Source organism: Delphinus delphis, chromosome 18, assembly GCF_949987515.2.
Source record: "Delphinus delphis chromosome 18, mDelDel1.2, whole genome shotgun sequence".
Classification (NCBI taxonomy): domain Eukaryota; kingdom Metazoa; phylum Chordata; class Mammalia; order Artiodactyla; family Delphinidae; genus Delphinus; species Delphinus delphis.
In genome coordinates, this window is record NC_082700.1 from 74,251,884 (window position 1) to 74,267,081 (window position 15,198).

At 40.9% G+C, this 15,198-nt stretch overlaps 1 protein-coding gene across 1 annotated transcript in view; it reads right to left on the minus strand.

Annotated features, from left to right (window-relative positions):
* NALF1 (NALCN channel auxiliary factor 1) overlaps window positions 1–8,087 on the minus strand; it is a 573,725-nt gene extending 565,638 nt beyond the window's left edge. The window contains exon 1 of the mRNA XM_059995503.1: window positions 6,659–8,087. Within this exon, the coding sequence (XP_059851486.1) occupies window positions 6,659–7,552 (894 nt within the window). The 5' untranslated portion in view covers window positions 7,553–8,087. The remainder of the gene's footprint in view (window positions 1–6,658) is intronic.
* Between the last annotated feature and the right edge of the window lie 7,111 nt (window positions 8,088–15,198).

Below are 15,198 nucleotides of genomic sequence, written 5' to 3' on the forward strand. Positions count from 1 at the left end.
GTTAGCTACTACTGAAGCTCATTCCAGCACTTAAATTTCTGAGTGATTCAACTCACTTTCTTAGAAAACTAATAACACATTGTCATGATCATCCATTTAAATCTTAGTTCAGTTTTCTTTTCAAAGAAACTAAGTCAGTGATAGTTCAGTAGGAAAGAGACTGATCATTTTTGATGTCAGTAGAGATGCAGAGAAGTAAGACTTCTAAACTTCGGGTTTCCCATGGGACACAGGCCCTGCAAGTGAAGCTTCCAGACGCGAGGAGAGGATTCAGCCAGATGAGAGCAAGAAGGCACACTGACAGGAAGAAGAGGAGACCAAGGGGTGAAGACTCAGAGTTTTGAGCAGAGCCCAATTTCCTTCTCAAGCAGGGCAGAGCAGCTGACATATAAAATCCCTAATATTTCCAAAGAAGTAATTATTGCATTCACCCGTCACGCACACATGTAGATACACTACTGCTGCTGCTAAGATCGATAACACTATTTAAACACATAGTAAACTTGTATTATTTGCAGGATATTTTTCTTTTTACCATCTGTGGTAACATCTACAACTTTTCTTTTTAAATAAATGTGTTTAGAAACAGACTACCAAGGGAGGGGAAAAATCAACTATTACCTTTTAACATTTTAAACACCCAAGAAGTAAAATATTTTCATGCATTCTACTACAATACATAGTATAAATCATTAACTATTTATTACCAAAGAAAGGCAGATGTTAACTCTTGTTTCCAGTTTTAAAGAATCAGAGTAAATTAAAACATTTTACTACTAGAATTTCATGATTTGGATTATAAGGTTTAATTGCTTATTAATTTAAGGTAAAACTTAAATTTAGTGTTTCACAGCATCTTGTAATCTAAACTTTTAAAAAATATGACTATGTTATAATCACTTCAAAAGAGAACAATGATAATATCCCTCTAAAATGAATTCCTAAATTAGGTAGTATTCTGTGCCTACTTAGCAACTTGTATCTTCAAAACACTGTATGAATATCAACTAGTTATTCCAGTATGACAGAAATAAGTAAAAAAGGAAACATGGCTCATCATTACAATGTTAAAAGAAAAGTAAAAAAGGATTAGTAATTTCCTAGGTTTAATAAAGTGAACAGGTGAAGAATAAACCCGAACTATGTGAAATACTATGAAAAGCCAAAATGTTTTCTCTTAAAACCAACCCATACTTTTGAAAAATTCTAAATTTTAGCCATTTATATAATCTAAAATTAGAGACAAAAATAAAAAGGCTGAGGCTCCTCTAATCAAATAGGTGATAAGTCTCACAGAGACAATCATCCAATTTCTGCATTCATGTGCTCAGCGTATTAGTGAAGACTAGTATAATGACAGTTCTGGCTAAAAGACAGAAAATCCACAGCCAAGAGGCCCATCCTTGACTCTGGTCCTCTATGCATCCTTCTCCTTCTCTCCATGTTCTCTCCTGGTACATTCCTTAAACTTTGCACCCAGTTGGTTCACTTCTCATCTACTTCCTCAGCCCAGTCACTACCTATTTGCTCCCCTGCCCTCTGGCTGTGTCCTACCTACTGCCTTTACCACTTAAAAAAAATTTAAGTTGCTTTATCATCAGTTGAACAAATGAGGTTATTATGTATTAATTACTGAGGCCCAGGAGCTAAAAGGTCTTTCCACTTTGCTTGGCACTCAACTAGAACAGTGGTTTTCAACCTGGGCTGCACATCACCAGGGAAACTGGAAAATCCCAAGCTCATGACACAAGCCAGACCAATGAAATCAGAATCTCCTGGGGCTGTGGGTGTCTTCAAAGATTCCCAGGATATTCTAATGTGACCCCAAGGACCACTGATCTAGAGTAAATGTTTACTGATATCGAAGAAATATCCTTTAAGTGTAAATCAGTAGAAAGCACACAACAACATGACTGGAGCCTAGTCAATGTGAGGTCAACTTAGAAGATTAAGATTAAAAAGGAAACTGGGAATTGAAACGAAAGCAATAGGTCAGATAATTCAAACCAAAATAGTACTGTGTTTCAAACAGTTATCTGTATATTTGTTCTTTTATATTCAATCTAGTATGAAAATATATCTTAATGGATTATAATTTATTTGTGGGGGAGCATGAGACTGAGAAAATTATTTGATTTCCTTTCCTCCATATTTTAATTCACCTTGCATATGCAGACACCAATCTCATCTAATTAAAGTGGTTAAAACCAAGGTATAACAGCAATTATTAAAACTTTGTGGTTATGCCCTATATAGCTACTAATTTGACCCAGTTACAAGTCCAAAGTTAAAAAAGAATAATCATTCTTTGGTCTATAAAGCAACAGCATATAATATTAAGATAAAATTTGATAAAAATAGAATAAAATTAAGATAAAAATAAAACACATATCATAAATCAGTAGTTATATATGGAGCAAAAATATGAAAATGAAAATCTGGGTTATAAAAACAGTTATGAAAGTGGCTTTGATACTATAAATGGCCTTATTAATGGTTAATGTGATCATCTGAAGGTTAGACTGTTTGATTTTACAGAGAAGCAATTCAACTATAAAAATATGATTTAAAAATAACACAGTGGTATAATATAAAAGAGATCTATTTGCAGACGTATTCCACACTCTGGACAGTGTCATAATATGTACAACAGCACTTAATCAAGTAAGAGCAAAATAATATTTTAGATTCAATATTTAAGTGGAAAGAATTGTTAGATATTTTATTTCCTTATAAAAACTATTTTTAAGAATCTATAGTATATGACATCAAAATAAATAAGGACTTAAAAATGCCTTTTTTTTAACTTGCACATTATGTAACCCAAATTCTGTGTCCTCAAACTGGTTAATGTTTCTGAGTCATTTCTGCAAACAATACAGAAAGCCCTGAGTATCACGATTGTTATATATGCCGAACACTGGCAGAGTATTCTTTTAGTCATTGTCTGTTAAATAAAAATAGGCAATATAATTTGCTTTAATACAAAATTATAATATAAAAATGTAAGAATGTATACATTCTTGATAGTATAAAGATTAGAATCTATTCGGAGAGAACTAAAATACAGATGATGCAGTGATTTATGTTAGAATCTAATCTCACACCCACTTTCCCTGACCATCTGTCTTAAGGAATAGTAAGTCAATAAAACTATCATTAACAAAAGTTTAACTGTAACATAGAAGTTTATATTCCCTACATATCCCAGTTTTGTAATATGTAATTTCAAGAATGCTTAGGAGGTAAAGAATGGCATATTTAAGAAAATATATTTAAGCAAAAATTCAGGCATGTTAATAATATACATGTGTAATTCTGTAGCTTAGAATACTGTATTTTTTAATATTACCAGCCAATTTGAAGGTTTTCAGATTCTTATTGTATGTCAAAAACATTAGTTTGAATAACACTGCAAAATCCAGAGAAGAATTACTGTCAAATTTTTGCAACTTGATTTATGTAATATAGCAGCTTGAATGCTATAGTCTAAATGATACATGCAGAAGTTCTTGTTCTTTATTTTACTATAATTTACTTCCCTGATAAAAGTGTATATTTACTTTAAAAATTAAACCAGCTATTTCTATGAATATTAAAAAATATTCCTGGGTGCAAATGATTTCTATTATACGTTGCAAACAAAGGTTCGCTAAAGAAAATCCAAGCTATATTTGATCTCCAACTACTACGGGCCCAAGACAACATGATTGGATTAGATCAATATTAAGGTGTTTTTTGTTTTGTTTTGTTTTGTTTTCAGTATAATGGGCCAAAAGCCCTTTAAATCAAGTTAAATAAAAATTAAATTTAATCCATTTTAATTTTATACGTATATGGAATGTGGCATTTTTTTTAATGGGGGAGATTATAAAACTAGAGGGTAATAACATGACCTCACTTTTAAAAGTCAGAAATCACTATATTAATCATTTAATTATATATAACAAAGTTAATATATTGCTCCTCAAATACGGATTCTACTAATTTGTATAGCTAATATTATTGCATATATTCTCCTGTCCATAAATTTATAAATATACTAATAAACTATTAAATTGGATTTTTTCATGAATATATTACCAATTCCAGAAATATAATGCATTTACTTTCAAGATGGAAAATTCTGCACAGACTGTATATCTTGAACATTGCTCCTGAAGACAGTCATCATTTCATAATTATAAGTATGTTTGAAATAAGTAAAAATGTTCAGAAAGAAACTCAGACACATTCTTCAAAGACTACAAGTAGCATTCTAAGCCATGTGTAATATACTTGGTATGTGGATGTGTTTGTGGTTTTGCAGAATCATAAAGAAGCTGTATATTAAGCTCAGGAGCTAATCAACAGATTTGTGAGTTATCAACCAAGAACACCTAACACTGCCCCCCTCCAATCCCCTGGCACCTAAAATCTGAAGCTGTGTGAGAACAGTTATCGTGGAATAAATGTTTCAAGTGTTTCCAGCTGACAAACAACCAACCAAGAAATAGCTACAAGGCATCACAAGTAATAAATCCTGTGTTGTGGAGATGAAAAACTCAAATGTCTGTGTTTACTTTTCAATGTGAAGAAATGTTTCTAAAAAGGAGTTCAGATTTTTATAATATGCCTTTGTGTATACAGCTAACAACTACTACTTTATATGAGAACACAACCCAGAAGTAGTTCATAACATTACACATTAATTTAACCTACACTGTACCTTATAGCTATGATGATATAAGTATAAAGTTGATGATGATTTCAGGTCAAGAGGAAAATATACATTTATACATATTTAAAACTTGAATATTTAAACAAAAACATATTTGACAGACTTATTTGAAAATATGCTCTAGCATATTGACAATGTAGACTATCATTTAAATACTGAAACTATACAAATTGGAATTACTAGAAATTTCTATGAGAGTTTACATTCAAGGAAGCAAGCAAATTCAGATTATTACAAGGGATCACTTTTAAACATAAATATACTGAAACCTTTGCAAGTTTTTTATTAGTAGTAGAATTAGCAGGCACGTCCGTTTCCTTGCACTTCTGATGCAACGTACCTTGTCAAAATAAATAACTGCAATAAATACACTAGTCATTCATTATTAACTTCTACCATTAAGATTAAGTTTAATTCCCAGGCATGACTTACAGGGGTATGGTTAAGAAAAATATGTAAAAAACTTTTAAAATCCATTTATCTAATGAAGCAGCATTCTAAATTAATGTTGTATATGCAATATTATTATTTGCAAAGAAGATATGTTTCTGGTCTTAAAGAATGTTGGCAAAACAAGTTTAGTTTTAGTTTAGCTTAGTTGTCAAAAGCACAACTAATCAATCCAAACTAAAATACAGTCCTTGAACTATGTTCATTTTAAGTAGGTATCCCTTAGGCCAGCTCTCTTGTGAAAGCATCACAGAATCTTTTGATCCATACTGCCCTTGATTACGCTTTCTGGGTACAAAGCAAGTGAGGCCAAAAAGGGACATTTGCTGTCTTCCTGTGGAGAGGCTGGGGAAGTAATGAAGAGAAAGGTAGAGAGAGAGAATGTGGTGTGTTATTTATTTTGAAAAGCAATACTATTTTATTGCACTCTTTAAGAAAATACCTTTGGAACAAAACATTAAGGCTTACTGAGATTCTGTCATCATTTCTTCCCTACTAAAAGGTCACTGCAGTATCTTCATCTTCAACAGAGCTCTTGAGCAAATTTCAGCACCACGGACAGCAACACTTCTACTAGGACAAGCGCCCATGGTTGCATTAGCCATTTCTTAAAAAACTTGCATACACTTCTTTGTGAATCAGCAAGGATTATAGCCATTATTATATTAATAGGAAGGAGTTAAAGGTAATATACGTTATTAATGAGTTCAGTATTTTTCATTCATAGATCAAGCATTTGCCAATTAGTACCACTGGAGCGCATCCTGAAAATTCAAGCTAATTACATAAGGTGGCTGATAAAAAATCTAACATTGATCAGTTATCACCAGATACTTAATTAAAGCTTTCTACTCATAATGAGTCTCCGATCAATAACTATACAAGTTTCTAAGAGAAAACAGGAAACTTATGTGAGTAAATACGCTTAGGTAGGCCCACAGACTTTCCAAATGGCCAGAACTACCCCTGTAAAACAAGTAAAACACTTTTTTAGTTCTTCCTACATAAACAGCCACAAACACTTTCTCTTGTCCCTTCGGCCAACCAGCTTAATGATGTCACAATCAGAGAGCTCATGTGTAAGGCCCATAAGCCAGACCATACATGCCTGTCTCAGACTATTCTCATTTTCGCTGCAGTCATCAGTATGCAATCCCATCCCTGTCTCCCTAACAAGCTTCACTCAAATTCCATTAAAAAAAAAAAAGGCAACAGAGTTTGAACCAACTCCATAGCACTGGCTTTATTATCTCAGAAGACCAGGGTCTTCCTGACCTTCCCAGGATCCCAGAAGAAGGCACCAGTCCACCAGCAATCCATGGGATAGTCCCAAATCAAGCAGCAAGTCAAGCTCTTATAACCACAAAAACAACGGTGAAGTAACAAAAAAACCAGAGTCCAAAAAACATTTTAACACTCTAGAAGACGCCTCAACCAAACACACACGGATATAAAAGCACAAGGATGGGGAAAATCCACTGTTCCTACCTTACAGTCCTCAGGACACGATTTCACCGAGTACTCCTCCGATTGTAAGTACTTATGGAGCACGCTTTCAAACTCTTCGTATTTCTCCTGAGCGTGGTGGTCGTAGTCTTGGTAAGCCTCGACGCACTGCCTGCAAGTGGTCATCTCACCGCCCTCCTTGAGCACCACATCCAGACTACAGTTCAAAGTGTTGGGACTGGACAACCCCGAGAACAACTCCCAAAGTGTGTAGGAATTACAAAATGAAAGGTAAAAATCCGACAAGTTCCAGAGCGGAGTTGGATGCGTGCCCCTCACCTGCTGCTCCTCCCCCGTGGCCGCCAACCCCCGACTCCAGTTCCTGGCGCACACGGCGTCCGCGCTCTCCACCGTGAAGCACTGGCCCGAGGAGGCGCCCTGGGGGTAACAGGTCTCCAGGCGCCACACGGGCTTGGCAGAGTTGCCCAGAATAAGAGCCTTGCCCCGGTTGTTTCTGCCTCGGCTGCCCTTGCCGCCGCCGCCGTCTCCCGGGGAGGGGGGCAGGGTGGGGGACGAGGAGGCGGCGAGGAGTCTGTGCGCCTGGGCGGCGGGCGAGGACTCCCCCATGCTCGCCAGGAGCGCGGGCCAGGAGGGCTCCTGCTGCCGCTGCCGCTGCTGCTGCTGCTGCCGCTGCCGCTGCTGCCGCTGCTGCTGCTGCTGCTGCTCCTTGTCCCGGGTCCGGGTCAGCTTGGCCTCGGCGCAGAACCACAAGTGATCAGAGAGCAGGACTGTGAAAAACAAGAGAGATGCCAGAGACAGTCGCCATTTCTGAGCCCTCTCTGAATCGATGAACGGTTTCTCGTTCTCCCGGGGTGCCGCCAACCAGATTTTTAACCCGTCGTCATACTGCCGACACATCCAAGCACCCCTGGTCATATTTTGGGAACGCACAGCCCTGGCCGACTCCACCGTGAGGGCTCCTGTGCCGGTGTCACCACGATATGCATTGACTTAAAGGGTTTAATTTCCTTATCCCCTCCTCCCGTTTCTTCTCTCTCCCTCTCCCTCTCCCTCTCTCCCTCTTTCTCTCTCCCTCTTCTCTCTCTCTCTCTCTCGTTTTGCCTACATAAATATTACCAGGCTTTGGAGGAAGATATGACTTGCTTCCGACCTAATCATCAGCCGACCCCATCCTCTGTAGAGTGGGAAACAATAATGCAGAGAGAGAGGCGGAGAGGGAGGGAGGGAGGGGGGGGAGAGACAGTCGGAGGCTGGGGCTGGCGGCCGGCGGTGAGCGGAGTGCAGGAGGTGATGGTGGAGGCGGCGGAGTGGCTGGCGCTGCCCCTCTCACCCAGGCACTGTCAGGGCGCGCGTCCCCATGGCCCCGCCGAGGACAGCCCTCTCTCGCCCGCCGGGGGCATGCCGCGTCTCCGCTGCCCGCTGGCGGCGACCAGAGCGCCTCCCCAGCTCCCTCCTCTCCTCCTCCTCCTGCTCCTACTTCTCGCTCTCTCTCCGCGAGTCCGGAGCCTGGGCCGCCGCCGCCGGCAGGGCTCTCCCTCCCCCCCACCCCCCACCCCGCGCTCCAACTGCCGCCGCCGCCGCCGCCGCCGCCGCCGCCGCCGCCGCAGGTCTGCCCGCGGGCGCAGCCGCCGCCGGGCTCCGACTGCTGACGCCGCCTCCCCCAGACCTCGGGGCCGAATCGCCGGGGCTGGGCCTCCGGAGAGCCACAGTCATCTTCAGTCCCCGGCTAAGTTGCCGCCATCTTCGTCCTGGAGAAACACTTTTTTGGGGGGGAGCGCTGGGTTTTGCGTCATCTCCTCCCGCGCCGAGATGTCTCCATCCTGGCGCATTGGCACGGGGCTCGGCCGGGGTGGAGAAGGGGGGCGAGGACGCCGGGGTCCGGCGCGGGTGGGGGGGCCTGCACTGCTGCGCTCGGACGCTCGCGCTTTCCCTTCCGCACACCCCTCCCCACGTTTTGGGTTTTTTTCTTACTGTTATCACTGGATAAAGTCAGAATGCGGACTGCAAGGTTGAGGATGCCTGCAAATTTCTTCAGCATCTCCCGCTCCCTCTCTGACTCCGGAAAAAGTCCGAGTTGCCGGCGGGTGGTTAGAGGCTTCTAGCGGGGCGAGGGTCTGGGTGTCACCTCCTTAACTAAAGAATAGTCGACTTCAAATGAAAGGTTGGGGGCATGGGAGTGAACATGAATTGGCTGGCGGAGGTGGAGGAGGCGACATCTGATCCCTCTGCATGTGCCTCAGGATCCCTAGACAACTAGAGATCAACAGCTTCCCGTGCATCAAATCATCTTAAATGATTTTAGTATACGGAAGGGATATGTGCGCGCATCGACATCTTTAGCTGTATATAGGACAGCGACATTTTTCATAAAGTAGAAGGAGATTAGAAGTGGCCTCATAGAGTCTTAGGAAAAACTAGTAAGACCTCGGGTACCAAGGCTCACTGCCCAGCGCAGAGTTTCGAGTTCGACACCCTGACCTCGGGGGATTCCCCCTCCAGCCTGCAGCACCCCAAGCTCCCGGGACTCCCGCTCCGAAGGCCTGCGCCCCAGCCCCCACCGAGCGGGGTTTTGCTATAGCCCAGGACTTCCACAGCAGCGGGCCATCAGGCTGCCCGGGTGGCAGCCGCGGCAACCCGAGCCTCTGGTGCCCCTTAGCGTTGGCTCTCGGAGTTCCGAGAAGGAAAAGCCTCAGTCGCGCTGGGAAAACCAGGGATTCTCTCGACCCCGCCTCACGTGGATCAGTGCTGGGGGCAAACAGCCGTCTCGTTTTATCTGAAGACCCTGCCCACTTCGCCCCTCACTCCCACCAGCGCTGCGAGGGCAGGAGACCGTGCCGGGGCCAGCGCCTCCCCGTGCGCGCGCACCCGGAGCGCAGCACTGTCCTGAGCTCTCTCCGGCTGTCGCAGAGGACAGCGGTTTGTTCCACCGGGCACTCACTGTGTCAACCTCCCTTCCCTGCTTTCTAATGACTGTACTATTCTGTAGGGTGCACATTCACATGGGCAGTATTAGGGTGCCATCATTCTAAGCAGCTATGTTGAGAAAACAAAAGGATGGATCATCCGTATTCACATTCCTTAAGTGTTGGCAGGAGGGAGAAGTAGGTATTTTTTAAAAGCTGAGTTGCAAAAGATAATGGGCCGGATTCAACCAACCAGTCCTTTCTGCGGAATACTAAATTTTACCCATGTAAACTGTAAGTTTCTAAAAACGATATGCAGTGACCGTCAAAGCTTGGTGCAATGTGACAGCTTTTTGATCTGTGTCATGTAATGTTTTACAAGACAACCTGTATAAGTATACCATGCTGGCACTTTGGCTTTTAATGTGTTGAATTTTAGCTACATAAAAGATCTAGAAACTAAAAGATATACTTTCTATGGCAGGTTTGTCCTTACCTTATAGCACCTTTCAGTAGGCAAATTTCCATGTTGAAAATTAAACATGAAATGAAAACATTTTATCTGAGCTTTGTATAGGAAGCCAGCATAAGCTGAGGAAATAGTCTTTTCAATTCTTCTCTTTTGATGGTTTAAATTATTTTGACATTGAATACAATATTCTCTCAACCAGTGATATGGATAAAGATATCCTTTGGAAAAATCCCTGTAAATTTTAGAAAGCATTTTGTTTGGTCCTCTACTTTTTTCTTAAATTTAAAACGTCAACCCTCTTAAACCAAATCAGATTTAAGTACAACATAAAGTCCGCTTGTAGACATAAGTGAATATACCGGTGTGGCATTTTCTATTGTATAAATAAATACAATACATGTGGAAGATAATATCAGAAGTCTTGATTTCTACTTCTCGATAAAAGACCTTGCAGAACATGAAATTGAACATATCATATTCTAAATCCTGAAATGATTCTCCCTCTCTTTTGTTTTGAAATTTTTGGCCCTCTGTGATAAAATATAGATGAAGTGTAATAATCCAAGGCCTTTCTTTCTATAAACACAGGGTGAGGATTTTTTTTTTTAATTTAAGGAATTTTTTTGCTTATCCGTCTATCTATTTTTATCTCTATCTAGAGGCAGTTGTTTAATACCTGGGTTACAGGATTTAATTTCGTACTTCTTTCTCTCACCTACCTCTTCATTTTTCTTCACCCTGTTTCTTCCTAATCTAAAGATGCTGCCTGGACAGGTTTATATTTTTCTTGATCTCTACTATGCAAGATAGAAAGCTCAGAAAATCCTTGGCTAAGGAAGTCCACATGGTGTCCTTGAGTGGGGAAGCTCACACAGAAAGTTCACAGGCAGACTAGACTGAGTTTCAGAGCAAAAGATGATCTGAGCGTGACTGGCTTTTTAATGTAAGAAAGCAAAATCCGCCAGAGCCCTTCTGCTACCCCGAAGGGAGAGAGGTGGGCAAAGTGACTGTTAGGGTTGCAAGGCTGAATTGCCTGACTGGACCCCCACTCCCCAGCTGTGCACCACCCGGCCACCACCCAACCCTGCTTCCCCCTGCCCCGTGTGCCTCTGATCCTGGCAGTTTGGACTTTCAGCTCAGGTCAGACTTGCTCTTGTTCACAGGGGTAAATAACACCCCAAGTGAACGTAAGGAAGACCTGAAGTTATGCTTCCGAGGAAAAAGTGGCAGATGTTCTACTGAAATGAATTACCATATTTGCTCTTTTTTTTTTCTTCCTCAAAATACATATTTCTTGTCCCAAGTCCAACACATCACAATTCTTACTAACTCTCTTCCCCAACTGTCCACTCCATGCACATTTTCAGCTTCAAATTTCATGTCCGGTAGCCTGGAGTTGTGCTCTCTGTTGAGCGCTCTCACTACTGACAGACAGACCCATTACCTAGGGGATGGACTTTAAAGCCAAGGATCAACAGAGCTATTGCAATCAAAGCATTCACAACCACTCCAGACAGTGTTCCCCGGCATCGCCTCTACTGACACATGGGGTCAGACGCTTCTCCAGCATGGGGTGGGGCTATACTTCGCACCAGGTTCAGCCACCTCTCCGGCCTCTACTCACAGCACACCAGCAGCACACGCACCTCTCCCCAGTTTTGGCAACTACAAATGTCTCCTAGCACTGCCAAATGTCCCCTGGGAGCAAAATCACCCTCGTTGAGAACCACTGCTCTAGAAACATCTCAAAGTGGTGGTTTCTTAATTCATATCTGCATGGGAGAAGTTCTGGCATCACAGATGAACCTATAACTTCTGCTTTATATACAGGGAACTTACAATCGTCACCCAGAATCACCACCTCCTCATACATCTCTTGTTACAGAATACTTTTAAAAGACTAATACTGAAAATACTGCAACTCCCTTAACCTCTCACTCTCTTCTCTATAGAAAGTTAAGGGGATAAGTGACACTTAAATCTGATTAATGTCAGAATTTTTCTCCATAATTCCGATAAAAATATTATTTATTAACCAGACTGTTCACTAATCAGGCAACTGTCTGTTTGTACTTTATACATAGTATATAATAAACTGAACTAAATATATGTGTATATGCTCATAAATGTAATTACTGTTATTACATGCACATTAAATACAATATGCACATTGTAGAAAATTACAGAATGCAAACAATTTTAAAAGTCTTAAGTAATCCCAACACCCAGATATAGTCACTATTTCCATTTTGCAGTATCTCTCTAACATTTATTTTATATTATGAAACCCCTGTTTTGTGACATTTACTAAATCAGATTTCTTTTAAGGACTGAAGTAGGAAGTCTGATAGCATACGTATTCACATGTACTAGATAATAAATTTTCCCCTCAGTACTGCACTGTTAATTTTAACCAGAGACACACAAATTCTAATGGTGTCTCAAAATATTAGTGTCTCTCTTTTTCCCTGAGCGTGTGATTAAATCAGAAAGAGAACTAGGAATGGGGAAAAAAAAAGAAATGAACAATATATAAAATTAAAGGTTCAGGGCTTCCCTGGTGGCACAGTGGTTGAGAGTCCGCCTGCCGATGCAGGGGCACGGGTTCGTGCCCCGGTCCGGGAGGATCCCACATGCCGTGGAGCGGCTGGGCCCGTGAGCCATGGCCGCTGAGCGTGCGCGTCTGGAGCCTGTGTTCCGCAAGGGGAGATGCCACAACAGTGAGAGGCCCGCGTACCGCAAAAAAAAAAAAAAAAAAAAAAAGGTTCATTACTCTCAAACAAGGGGAAGAAGCAAAGTCAGGCTCTGTTATTTTTATCTTAGTATTAGTCATATCTAGCCAAACTATGTCTCACAAGATATTTCAATGATGCTTAGTAAAAGTCTAATACACTGCAATAGCATTTTACTAATTTTTTTTTAATAATTGGGATAATACTTTCTACAACAGCCTATAGTCAATTCTTTGTTTTTAGGTAATCTGGACCTTGCCCTTCTCGTATAGTTCCCATGAATTAGGATGTTTTAAAATAAGACAACTTTAAGGATACATGCCCTCTGAAAGTAAACTGTCAACAACCAATCCCACTTCTGCTTGCTATGTGTTGGTCCTAGAATGAACCATGAGGAGGCTGAGATGACAGACCATGTCCAGCCTCTTGAAGTTTAGTCAAGGGGGAGAGGAAGGGACGGACTGGGCCAGCAACCACAACAGGGCGGGGAATGCTAATGGATTAGCAATTTGGGAGGCTTCAGAGGAGGAGGGATGAACTCCAACCCGATTTTGAGAGGGACCAGGATAGGAAGATACTGGGGTCATTGAGTGACATTAGGAAGGATCCTTGAAGAAGACCCCCAATGTTGAAGGACCCCAGGGCACTGGAGGACCGACGGGTGAGTGGGCTGGCCTGGAGTGTGAGGGCACATGGCGAAGCTGAAGGAAGAGACCAGAGAACAGGGCTGGACTCTCGTGAATGATAATGTATCATGAGCAAAGAAACTGGCTCTTCTCCTGAAGGTGGTTGGGATTCATTGAGGAAATTTAGATAGTGATTTAAAAGTTGGTTTTCACTAACATCACTGTTCACTAAAATCAAAATGAGAAATATGTGCAGGGAAGGTGTTAACCAGGTTAGTAAATACATTGCTTCTTGTTAGCTTAACAGCTCAAATGTAGCACAGTGGAAAAGAAGAGCAAATAGCTTGGCTGGTATGTAGGTTTCATTTATCAGAAAAAGTAGGCTGTGGAGTCTAGGAACTCCTACGTAGGTTTTACCTAACAGTGTGACTAACAGCACAGAGTAGCTTAATAGCACAGGCACATTTCAGAAGGCAGCTGAATAGTACCCAGTTGCAAATATATTGAGGGATCTGGTGATTAAACGTGCTTCTTACAAGAGAACATTGCAGAAATAATCTACATATATATCACAGCTCTGTGTTTACTTTTCTGGGTGTCATTTATGCTTATATCTTTCGAAGAATTCAAAGTGCTGAAGTTATTTGATTATACTTATTTTCATGAGACTGTACTTTTATTCCTATTTAAATGGCTAAATTGTTATGAATTGGAAAGGAGATATTTCTTTTACTTTGGTTCTATTTTATAAAAATAATTAAAATAACATGTTTTGTCCTCTTCTCAAAAATTTACCTTTATTCCTTAGAGTTAATTATCTACTAAATAATTTTACCATAGAAAAGTCAAACCGAGAAGAAATATTTTTTTTTCTAGTGAAAACCATTACTTGAATATGCCAACTCCATAAATCAAATATATAACAATCCTGAGCTATTTTCTTTTTTCACTTTGAATGTCTTCTGGATGCACAAAAATAGGCACCTCCTCTTAGTTGTTATGACACTGCTTATGTGCCACATATAAGTGAAAACAGATCATGTTCTTATATACCTACTGTTCTAGAAGGGCATTTTGTGCTTTCAGAATCCACAGATAACCTGCAAATTCTTGACCAACATATCTATATTTTTAAAAACAAATTATGGATAAAGAGCTAATGAAGAGTATGCTAAGCTTATTTATAAAGAAAGTAAGATTAAGCCTTTAGATTTAGGCCCACTATAGTTTGCTAATATAAATTCCCTTTAAAGAAGAGGGCAGGTTCTAGCACCATCAGGTACCTGAGGGCTCTGGTTAATTACCAACAATGGTAAATGTGCCAGAGTTGCTCTGAACCTCAACTGACCTTGACTTGATTGGGTTGGTTGGGCATAACTAGAACTTGCTCTCTATCTTCCAGTGTGCTCTAGCTCAGTGGTTTTCAGCCACTGGCGGGCAAAAAAATCAAGTGGAGGCTTGGAAATTTGTGCCGCTCTCCAGAGACCTGCTTCAGTAGGACTAGGATGAGGTGCAGAGAAATTGCATTTTTAACAAGTCTCTCTTGGTAACTTTGTATGACCAGTGAATCCGGCTATCCACGGTGACGGCCCTGCTGGATAGAGCAGCCCATGTCAGTCAAATTAGAGTACACACTCTAAATTCTAAAACAATATCAAGATCCATCTGTTAGAGGATGTAATGTTAGATAATAGTATTTGTGATTAAGAGTTAGCACATGGAGGGTTAGTTCATGAACACTTTCCATAGAATGCAAATATAGTATACCAACACATACCATTAAAAAATCTACATCATCATCACAGAAATTACTTATTATTTGCCAAAT